Source organism: Chrysochloris asiatica, unplaced genomic scaffold, assembly GCF_000296735.1.
Source record: "Chrysochloris asiatica unplaced genomic scaffold, ChrAsi1.0 scaffold00011, whole genome shotgun sequence".
NCBI classification, from domain to species: Eukaryota; Metazoa; Chordata; class Mammalia; order Afrosoricida; family Chrysochloridae; genus Chrysochloris; species Chrysochloris asiatica.
Window position 1 is genome coordinate 16,711,091 of NW_006408529.1, and position 12,509 is coordinate 16,723,599.

At 37.5% G+C, this 12,509-nt stretch overlaps 1 protein-coding gene across 1 annotated transcript in view; it reads right to left on the bottom strand.

The window, feature by feature from the left end:
- Positions 1–10,916, bottom strand: part of LRP2BP (LRP2 binding protein) — a 45,107-nt gene extending 34,191 nt beyond the window's left edge. The window contains exons 1-2 of the mRNA XM_006834438.1: positions 10,802–10,916; positions 9,340–9,452 (exon numbers count right to left, since the gene is read on the bottom strand). Coding sequence (XP_006834501.1) covers positions 9,340–9,452; positions 10,802–10,901 — 213 coding nt within the window. The 5' untranslated portion in view covers positions 10,902–10,916. The remainder of the gene's footprint in view (positions 1–9,339; positions 9,453–10,801) is intronic.
- Positions 10,917–12,509: the final 1,593 nt, after the last annotated feature.

Genomic DNA, 12,509 nt, shown 5'->3' on the forward strand with positions numbered 1-12,509 from the left:
CACCACACCAGGGCTCCACAACAGTAGCAGACTTTAATTACACCACTTTCGATGAAGGACAGAGCTAGAAATAGAAAACAGAAAAATGGAAAGAATCAACCAGTTAGAAGTTAGTTCATTGAAAAGATTGATACAATTGACAAACCAATGGCAAAGCTAACAGAAGAAAAGAAGATGAAAGCAGCATGAATAGCAAGATGAAATGGGTTGCATCACAGCAGAAACAATGAAAATAAAAAGCATAATAACAAAATACTATGAAGAACCATACTCCAACAAATTTGAAAACCTAGCAGAAATGGACAAATTTCTAGAAGAATTACATGCCATATGTGATCTACATAAGGCTCCTCAGCAGTTACAAGATTGACAACAAATGTGATAAGGTCTAAGGGACTAAGATGAGCTATAGATCTTAACCTGTCATGGAAATAAACAGCAAGTCCTGGTGTGGTGCTGTAGTATAAGCTCAGGACTCATAACCACTCAGTTAGTAATTCAAACCCACCAGCTGTTACTTGGAAGTCCTATATGAGGTCACTATGAGTCGGACTGACTTGATGGCACTTAACAACATACATGTATAAGAATCCTTGGTGATGTAGTGGGCTATGTATTAGACTACTAACTGAAAGTTCAGAAATTCGAACCCACTACCTGCTCCACAAGAGAAAAACGGGGATTTCTGCTCCCATAAAGATCTACCTATCTAGAGATATAGAGATACATACATATACTAGAGTCCTAGTGTGGTGCTGTGAGATAAAGCATTGGACAGCAAGCTCAGTTCAAACTCACCAGTTACTCCTTGGAAACTCTATACAGGATAACAATTGTGAGGTTGGCCCAGGACCGGGCAGTGTTTCGTTCTGTTGTACATAGGGTCACTATGAGTCGGTACTGACTCGATAGTACCTAACAACAACAATAACATGAGTAGGAACTGACTTAATGGCACTTAACAACTTAACTGAGATTTACAGACCATTTCAAGAACAGATCAGATGCATTAGATGCTAATAACAGAGACCCGAAGAGCTGTTGGATGACATCAAGAATATCGTACTGGAAGAAAGCAAAGGGTCATTAAAAGACAGAAAAGAAAAAAAGATCAAAATGGATGTCAAAAGAGACTCTGAAACTTGCTCACCCGCATAGACATATTAAAACAAATAGAAGAAATGAGAAAGTAAAAGAATAGAACAAAACATTTCAAAGGGCAGCTAGAGAAGACAAAGTATTATAATGAAATGTTCTCAGATGTAGAGTTAGAAAACCAAAGGGAAGAACACGTTCAACATTTCTCAAGCTCCAAGAACTAAAGAAAAATTTCAAGCCTCAACTTGAAATACTGACAGATGCTATGGGCTAATTCTACCAGTCATTTGTCGGTTTTCTGTAAAGTAGTGGCTTGCATACTGCTGTGATTCTGGAAGTTATGCTACCACCATTTAAAATACCAGCAGGGTCACCAATGTTGGACAAGTTTCAGCAGATCTTCTAAGACAGACTAGGAAGAAGGATATGTGGACTACTTCTGAATGGTTGGTGGCTGTGTGCTGTGGAGTCGGTTCCAACTTATTGTGACCCTGAAAAGGGTTTCTGTAGCTGTAAATCTTTAAGGGAGCAGAAAGCCTCATCTTTCTCCTGCGGAGCAGCTGGTAGTTTCAAACTGCTCACCTTGAGGTTAGCAGCCCAACTCATAACCACTACACTACCAGAGCTCCTTATTCAATCTGTATGCTGAGCAAATAATTTGAGAAGTTGGGTTATATGAAGAAGAACATAGCGTCAGGATTGGAGGAAGACTCTTGAACAACCTACCATATGCACATGATACAACCTTACTTGCTGATATTGAAGAGGACTTAAAATACTTACTGATGAAGATCAAAGATCACAGCCTTTGGTATGGGTTGCACCTCAATATAAAGAAAACAAAAACCTCGCCGCTGGACCAATAAATAACATGAAGATAAATTAGGAAAAGATTGAAGTTGTCAAAGACTTCATTTTGCTCAGAACAACCATCAATACTCATGGAAGCAGCAGTCAAGATATCAAACAATGTATTGTATTAAGTGAATCTGTTGCACTAGACCTCTTTAAAGTGTTCAAGATGTTAGTTTGGGTACTAAGGTGTGCCTGACCCAAGCCATGGTATTTTCAATAACCTCATATGCATGTGAAAGTTGGCCAATGAATAAAGAAGACAGTAGAAGAGTTGATGAATTGAATTATCATGTTGGAGGAGAATATTAAAAGTATCATGGACTGCCCTAAGAACAAACTCATATGTTTTGGAAGAAGTAGAGCCAGAGTGCTCCTTAGAAGCCAGGATGGCCAGACTTTGTCTCTCATACTTGGAATACAAATTGAAATCTTTCAACAAACTGCTACAGCAATGGAGGCACTTATTCATCTATGCCAAGAAATTTGGAAGACAGCTACCTGACCAACTGAAAAGATTCATATTTGTGCCCATTTCAAAGAGAAGTGACCCAACTAAGTGCAGAAATCAATAATAATTATATTAATTATAATATCACATGCAAATAAAATTAAGCTGAAAATAATTCAAAAACAGCTAAAGCAGTACATAAACAGAGAAGTACCAGAGGTTCAAGACAGATTCAGAAGAGGACTTGGAACAAGGGATATTATTGCTGATATCAGATGTATCTTGTTTGAAAGCAGTGAATACCAGAAAGATGTTTACTTGTGCTTTATAGACTATGCCAAAGTTTCTGACTGTGTGGATTATGACAAGCTATGGATCACTTTGCAAAGAATGGGTATTCTAGAACACTAAATTGTGCTCATGAGAAACCTATACAAAAGCACCAGGAAATACTGAATGATTCAAAATTAGGAAAGGTGTGTGCTACGGTTATATTCTTTAACCATATTATTCAATCTGTATGCTGAGCAAAAAATCCAAGAAACTAGATTATATAAGGATGAATACAGCATCAGGATTAGAGGAAGACTCATGAACAGCTAGTGATATGTAGATTATGCAACCTTGCATGCTGAAAGTGAAGAGGACTTAAAATACTTCCTGATGAAGATCACAGAACATAGCCTTCCGTATGGATTGCACCTCAGTGGAAAGAAAACAAAAATCTTCAATACTGGTCCAATGAATAACATCATGATAAATGTAAAAAAGATTGAAGTTATCAAAGACTTCATTTTGCTTGGATCAACAATCAACACTCAGGCAAGCAGCAATCAAGAAATCAAATGACGTATTACATTAGGTAAATCTGCAGCACAAGACCTCTTACCCTAAAGTGCTCAAGAGCTAACATGTTAGTTTGTGGACTAAGGTGTGCCTAACCCAAGCCATGGTATCTTTAATAGCCTCGTATGCATGTGAAAGCTGAACAATTCATAAGACCAAAGAAGAATTGATGCATTTGAATTACAGTGTTGAAGAAGAATATTGAAAGTACCATGGACTGCCAGAAGAACAAACAATTCTGTGTTGGAAGTGCAGCCAGAGTGCTCTTGAGAAGCCAGCATGGTGAGACTTCAACTCTCATACTTCAGACATGTTATCAGGAGGGATCAGTCCCTGAAGAAGGGCATCATACTTGGCAAAGTGGAGGGTCCGTGAAAAAGACGAAGACCTCTAACAAGATGGATTGGCACAATCGCAGCAGAAATAGGCTAATCGTAACAACAATTGTGAGATGGCACAGGACCAGGAAGTGTTTTGTTCTGTTGTGCATAGGATCATTATGAGTCGGAACCGACTCTATAGCACTTAACAACAACAACAAAGACTTACAGTCTCACTGAAGCAACCGAGACTATGGTCCTTGGCCAGCCTTCAAGTCTGTAATGGAAATCACTTTCATAGCCCAATTTTCAGCTGAGATCAAAAAGCCAACATTTACCTAAGTAAATCTAAGTTTAAATTTAAGATTTAAGATTCTAAGTTTAGAAGCGATGGGTAGGAGGTATGGAAATGGAAACAGGAATCATAGAAAAGAAGTAAGACAACTATATTACCTGGAAAGGATTGCAACTAATGAGATGAAACAAAGTGTATGACTGGGTGAATGGAAAACTGATGATCTTGTCTGTAAACTTTTACTCAGTTCACAGTAAAAAGTTAGAAAAAACAAGTGAGGAAAAATTACAACCAAATTCTGAAGATTGCATCCAACCTCATTAACATTATGGGACTATTTACAACACATCCAATAATCTGATAATTACATTAGATCAGGTTTAGTACATCAGATCATATTATGGCAGTTGTTGTTTATTGTTGTTAAGTGCTGTTGAGTTGGTTCTGACCCATAGTGACCCTGTATAGGGTTTCCAAGGATTGACTGGTGAACTTGAACTGTTGACTTTATGGTTCAAATGACTTTGCTGTCCAGCACATTAATCTATGGTGCCCCACCAGCACTCCTTTATGGTGGTACTTATTATATTATATTATGTTTCATCATGGGCATTATTACATCTGAAGTACTAAGCCACTGAGAATCCTGGCCCATCCAAATTGACACAAACCTTAACTATTACAATCATTAAAAAGACAAATAAGAAAGAAAAGGCTAAAGTGAATGTCAGAAAAGACTCAGAAAGCTGCTCTTGAATACTGAGTAGATAAAGGGACTGGTAGAAATGATGAAGTAAAAGAGCTGAATAGAACATTTCAAAAGACAACTTGAGAAGACAAAGTAAAGTATTATAATGAAGTGTACAAAGACCTGGAGTTAGAAAACCCAAAGGGAAGAACACACTCAGCATTTCTCAAGCTGAAAGAAATGAAAATTCAAGCTTCAAGCTGAATTATTGAAGAATTCTATTGACAGTTGTTTGAACAGAACAAGGGGACACTGAATGGTTTAAAATCAGGAAAGGTATGCACCAGGGTTGCATTCTTTGACCATACTTCTTCAAGATATGCTGAGCAACTAATCTGAGAAGCTGGATCATATGAAAAAGAACATGGTATCAGAATTGGAAGAAGACTCACAAACAACCTGTGATACGCAGGCTATACAACCTTGCTTGCTGAAAGGGAAGAGGGCTTAAAATACTTCCTGATGAAGAACAAAGACCACAACCTTAAATATAGGTTACACCTCAATGTAAAAATAAATAAATAAATAAAAATCCTCAACACTGGACAAGTAAATAACATCATGATAAACAGAGAAAAGATTGAAGTTGTCAAAGATTTCATTTTGCTCAGATCCACTATCAATACTCATGGAAGCAACATTAAATAATCAAGTGATATATTGCTTAAGGCAAATCTGCTGCACAAGACCTCCTTAAAGTGTTCAAATGCAAAGATATCAATTTTGGACTGAGGTGTGCCTGACCCAAGCCATGACATTTTTAATAGCGTACGATGCATGTGAAAGATGGACAATGAATAAAGAAGACCATAGAAGAATTGGTGCATTTGAGTTATGGTGTTGGAGAAGAATCTTAAAAGTACCATGAATTGACAAAAAAACAATCTATGTTGGAAGAAGTCAGAATGGCCAGACTTTGTCTCTCGTTCTTCTGATATATTATCAGGAGGGACCAGTCCCTGGAGAAGGACATCATGTCTGATAAAGTGGAGGGTCAGAAAAAAAGAGGAAGACTCCCCAACAAGATGGATTGGCACAGTGGGAGAAGCAATGGGCTCAAACTTAACAACAATTATGAGGATGACATAGGACGGGACAGTGTTTCATTTTGTTGTGCTATGAGTTGGAACTGACTTGATGGCACCTAACAACAACATGAGTAAAATATTGAGTGACACAGAAAGCAACAATAGAAGATGGATAGAATATACAGAGTCACTGTAACAAAAAGAAATGGTTGATACTCAATCGTTTCAGGAGGCAGCATACAAACAAGAACTAATGACATTGAAAGAAGAATCCAAGCTGCAATAAAACCATTAGTGAAAAACAAGGCTCCAGGAATTGACAGAATACAAATTGAAATGTTTCAACAAATTGATGCAATGCTAGAAATACTTACTTGTCTATGACAAAAAGTTTGGAAGATACTACCTGGTCACCCAACTGGAAGAGATCCATTTTATGCTCATTCCAAAGAAACATGACTCAACGGTATACAGAAATCATTCAATTATTCTATTAATATCACACACAAGTAAAATGTTGCTGAAGATAATTTTTAAAATAGTTGCAGCAACACATTGACAGGGAGCTGCCAAAAATTCAAGCTGGATTCAGAAGAGGACACAGAACGGGGGATTTCACTGCTGATGTTAGATGGATTTTGGCTGAAAGCAGAGGATAGCAGAAAGATGTTTACTTGTGTTTTATTTACTATGCAAAGGAATTGGACTGCATGAATCATAACAAACTATGGACAACATTGGGAAGAATGTTCATTGTGCTTGTTGTTGTTGTTAAGTGCCATCGAGTCAGTTCCGCCTCATAGACACACTGTATAGGGTTTCTGAGGAGTAGCTGGTGGGCTTGAACCACCTACCTTATGGTTAGCAGTCCAGTGCTTATCCTACAGCACTACACCACAACCCTCATTGTTGTTAAAAGTGCCGTTGAGTTGGTTTCGACTCATTGCAACCCTGTATAGGGTTTCCAAGCAGCAGCTGGTGAGTTTGAACTGCTAACCTTGTGGTCCAAGCCGACTTTGTGGTTCAATCCGAGCTTCCAGTCCAGTGTGTTATCCTGCAGTGCCACACCAGGATCCTCACTGTTGTTGTTAAGAGCTCTCCAGTCTGTTCCTTCTCATAGCAACCCTGTATAGGGTTTCGGAGGAGTGGCTGGTGAACTTGAAGTTCAAACAGAACTTGCAGTCTAGCGCATTAAACCTGCAGTGCCACACCACGACTCCAGCACCTTCATTGTTGTTGTTGTTAAGTGCCATCGAGTCAATTCCAACCCATAGCAACCCTGTATAGGATTTTCAAGGAGCAACTGGTGAGCTTGAACCACCGACCTTGCAGTTCAAACAATTTTGCAGTCTGATGCATTAGCCCATAGCGCCACACTAGGACTTCAGCGCCCTCATTAGAAACATGTAAATAAACCAAGTGGCAATCATTTGAACAGAACAAGGAAATACTGAATGGTTATAAATCAGGAAAGGTGTATGTCAGGGTTGTATCCTTTCATCATACTTATTCAATCTGTGTGTTGAAAAAATAATCCAAGAAGCTGGACTGTATGAAGAAGAACACATCATTAGTTATTGGAGGAAGACTCATTAACAACTTTTGATATGCAGATGACACAACCTTGCTTGCTGGAAATGAAGAGGACTTGAAATACTTGCTGATAACGATCAAGGACTACACTACAGCCTTCAGTATGGATTACAACTCCACGTAAAGAAAACAAAAATCCTCACAACTGGCCCAATGAACAACATCATGACAAACAGAAAAGACTAAAGTTGTGAAAGATTCCATTTTACCTGGGCCCACAATCAGTGCTTATGGAAGCAGCAGTCAGGAACTCAACTGATGGATTGATGCATTGGGCAAATCTGCTTCAAAATACCTCTTTAAAGTATTAAAGAGCAAAGATGTCACTTTGATAACTTATGTGGGCCTGACCCAAACCATGGTATTTTCAATCACCTCATGTGGGTGTGAAATCTGGACAATGGATAAGGACGACAGGAAAAGAACTGGAGCATTTGAACCATAATGTTGGAAAAGAATGTTGAACTGCCAGGACTGTCAGGAAAACAAACAAATGTGTCTTGGAAGACATAGAGCCAGAATGCTCATTATAAGAGAGGATGACTTCATCTCATGTACTTTGGATATGTTATTGTTGTTGTTATTGTTGTTGTTAAGTACCGTGGAGTCGGTTCCGACTCATAGTGACCCTGTACAGGGTTTCTGAAGCTGTCAATCTTTATGGGAGCAGAAAGCCTCATCTTTCTCCCACAGAATGGCTGGTAGTTTTGAACTGCCAACCTTGAGGTTAGCAGCCTGATTTGGAAGGGACCGTTCCCTGGTTAAATAGAGTCAGAGAAAAAAGAGGAAGATCAACAGGATGGATTGATGCAGTGGCTGCAACAATGGGCTCAAACAAAACAACAATTGTGAGGATTGTGCAGGATCAGGTAGTATTTCGTTCTGTTGTGCATAGGGCCGGAGCAGACTTGTTGACCTTGTTGATCTTCATCAGTAAGTATTTCGAGTCCTCTTCAAACAACATTCATGAAACTGCCTTATTCTAAAGAATGAGAGACATGTAATGGTGGAAAGAAAGTGATTTACTGAGTTGGATGGTCATTCCTAGGAAGAATAACTAGAGAAACACAACTGTTGGAGAACACAAAATCGAATAAATTGTTCTTTTCACAAACTAAAATATATCAACAAATTGATAAAAATTCATCAAAATGAAACCAAAATGCTAACAAAAATCTACTTTAAAAACACATAGCAAGGAGACAGTATATTATGAATGAATCAGTTGTGAAAACTCACTCTTTCTGGCCATTGTTTACCTAGGTGTGAGAGTGTTGGAAAAGTTAGAGTAGTGTGAAGAGAAAGAATGTTCTTTTGTTTCCATGATTTTAAGTACCATATACATGCTGACAAATCTCAAATATATACCTTCAACCCAAACTTCTCCTTTGAGATCTAGACTCTTCTGTATAACTTTCTACTCTCAAACATGAGTACTGTTGATAAACATTTTTTCAATTCATCATTTAACCTTTACAACATTCCTATGTGACATATATTATTGTTTCCCCTTTACAGTGAGGAAACTGAGGCTTTAAGAAGTATTTTTGCTCAAGCTCTTGTGCCATATTTAAATCCATGCTCAAATCTGTGAGATCATGCTCTTAAGCATTATGCTATATCATCCTCATAGTCACGGTAGGATAAGCACTGGACCACAAGGTTGGTTTGAACCACAAGGTGAGTGGTTGAAACACACCAGCTGCTCCTTGGAAACCCTTCACAGGTTACTAAGAGTTGGAACTGACTCAAGGGCACTGAGTAACAACAACAGTGATAAGTGCTTGACAAATCCTCAACAATACTTGTTGCCAAAATAAATATTTGTTGCCATCAAAAGATTAGAGGGTAAGTGGGATATAGGAGAAATAGCTGCCCAAATGTTTTATGGATGTTGAGGGATTAGGGACAGTTGTTTCCTTTTTATTATGAGTAAATGACAGACATCTCCTTAAACTGGTACCAAAGTATCCTACTTAAAGCCACAAATGTAATTTGTGCAATTTGACATAATTCCCCTTGTATAATAATATAATGAACTCTACAAGAAAATTTGCTATGAGAATCTAACAGCAGCATTATAGGAAATGAGAACAAAGAAATGATACCTCTTCAAAATATAGTTGACCTCGTAGGAAATAAGCCCGAGCATCCCCTCTTCTGATTCTTTCCTTCAAGAGCTGTAATGCCGTGTCCACCAAATTAGCATGGGTGTAATGATCTGATTAAAAAAAGGCAAAGCAAGTCCATGTTTAATCATACAATATGAATGTTCCTACTTGAAACAATAAATCATATAGGCTTCATCTGACTCTGTTAATATATATCACTTTCCTTCCTAGTTCTCATTTCAAAAATAGGCCTCTTTATCTCAATGAAAAAGCATTAGAATAGATAGACAGTTTCCAGATCCACTACAAAGGTAGAGGAGATATTTTCAAATATGTCCTCTGCACCCCCATGTAAACATATGGAAGCGTTACTGGTTTAGAAGATGTGAGGACTTTGGGTACCAATATAAAGTTAGTGCTTCAGTTACACTTGCCTCTTCATCTTTTCTGAATGTATTTTACCTCCATGTCTTTGCTCATACTATTTCCTTGACCCAGAATTTCCTACTAATCTTCAAAGCCCAACCTAATCGATATCATTTCATTAAACACTTTTATTAAACTATAGCAATCTCTCTTTAATTTCCCAGAGCACATGTTTTCTGTATCACTCCTGTGACATCTATCACACAATTCTTGTGCTGTTACTTGTTGCCATGCATACATATTTTTCTTTCCTCATAATGTAAATATTGGTAACTAATTATACTTTATATTCTTCACAGTACCTACCACCTTAAAGAGTTCTGGTAGCATAGTGGTTTATGAGCTGGGCTGCAAAATGCAAGGTCAGCAGTTCGAATCTACCAGCCTCTCTGTAGAAGAAGGATGAGACTTTCTGCTCCAGTAAAGAGATACAACCTCAGAAACTCAATACAGGGTAGTTATGAGTTGGAAGAAACTCCACAGCACACAACCCCCCCACACACACACACACTCCTACCCCCCACCTTGTCTTGTGCAATCAAGAAATGTTTGTTGATTAGTTTTTAAAGTAAACCTGTTCACTGCCAGGCAGAAAACTTAGCAATGAAGTTTAAGTCTAAACATAGGTTCTTCAATGGGCAAAGTTGTGCTATTAAATTCTTAAAATTTTAACTTTAATTAGAACTACAGCTAAATACCTCCAATTTAATTTAAAAAAATATATATATATATATGAAAAAAGTAAGGCATTGTTTTCTTAATTTAAATGGCATCTGTCTTCTTTTTTCTAGAAGGTTGAAAATAAAAATCAGTTTCAAGATCTAATTGTGAGACCTCTTCATTGATGATTTGCTATGAGATAAATAAGTAGCAATTTCATGGATTTTTGTGGGCATGTTGGAAAGGACTGAAAAATTAATCACTGTCTTGAAAGCCATAAGACTCACAGTTCTTATCTTGTTTGCTCTAGCATACATAATTAAATTTTAGTGAAAGTATTTTCCCAAGGAAGATTAAACATCAGGATTTGTACCAGTCTTTTCCTTCATCCATTTTTGGTTATTAACAGCATACTGTGTTATGATAGAGGTATAAATGGGGTTCGTGGGCAACTTTTCACTGGTCAACTTCATCCTGTTAGCACAATGTGTATTCTGTAAATAAGAATATAATTTAAGATGGTTAGAATGATCTTCCTCTAGAAAAGTGTAAAAAAGTAACTCCACTGTAATTTGGTTCTCATTATAAGAAGCATTCCCCTCAGAACCTAAGCTAAGACCCTGAGACCAGTTTTGGGATGCACAGCATTGTATCTAGGAAACCAGGACCCTCGATAGCCATTCTCCCTGTCTGTTTCCATAGCATGGATTAGTACTGAAGCTTGTAAATTCCCTCTGTCTCTGAGTTCACATGCTACTCTGGGTAATGTCTCCCTCCCCAGCAGCTGCCACTAGTGGGGTTGGTGGCATTGTGCACTGGTACCTTCCTGTTGTCTTATAACTGAAGCTCATCAGGATAACCCATTTCAAATGAAAGCATTTGTCTATTTTACCTGGGAATACACTTTATTTTAGCTCTGTTGTTCAGTTGTATCTTCCCGTCTATATTGGATTGCCATGTTATAAGGTGGATCACAGTTAATTGGTAAATCAGAGCCTTCATATAAAATGTAGAGGCCACCTCATTTTGGATGAAGGAGTCCAGGTTGGCCTAGACTGAGGGTAGTGAGACAGCAAACTCAGTTGTTGCTATGCTTTTTTGTTTACTCCTTGGCATTCTGCTGTTAAAGCTTACTTTCACCAATCAGAAACAAGCTTCTAGTAAAGGTTCCTGATTGGTGGTTGAGAGAAGAACTCAAGAGACCCTAACTATGATTGGAAAGTAACATTTATATAATTAAATTATGCTATTTTAGACAAGCACAGGACTGATAACCTCAAGGTCAGCAGTTCAAGCCCATAGGTTCTCCTCTGAAACCTTACAGGGTTGCTATTAATTGGAACCAACATGTTGGCACTTAACAAGAATGGCATTTTAGACAATAAAATGCATCATTATTGGGAATGAAATGCAACAAACCAAAACTCACTGCCATGGGGTGGATTCGGTTTCATAAGAAAGAGTAAAACTTCTGTAAGATCAGCACTGGACTTCTACCCACAAGGTTGGCAGTTCAAACCCACCAGCCACTCCTCATTTTGAAACTCTATACATGTTTGCTGTAACTCAGAAGTGACTCGCCAGCACTTAACAACAAGCTATCAGATTTCTGGAAATTCTAAATATTATCATTGTTCTGGGTAATTTTCTTTGTTAATGGCTTTTATATAAGGAAATCCCAAACAAGATATTTTGGTAACCTAGTGTTCCAAGAGATAAAGCTGATAAAATTTATATTTCAATTTTACCCATATAAACTAATTATATAATTAAAATTGATTAGATGATGTTGGAAATTGTCAAAAGTTTGAAATTTTTGGTGGTTTTATAAAAAAAAACTATTCAAATTACTTAAAGTGCTTGGGAAAAATGTAGAAAACTAGACACATGCTTTAAATAGATTTGATTCCAATGTTATACTATTACTCCTTTATTTGAATTATTACTTGATTGATAAAGATCAACATTTTCTCTACATATTTTTCCTTGTCGTAGGAACATGGATTAAATCTGAGTAGGACATTAAACCCATTTTGACAAGTTTGAATTATTGTAAGAAAATGATTTTCAACTTTCTATGA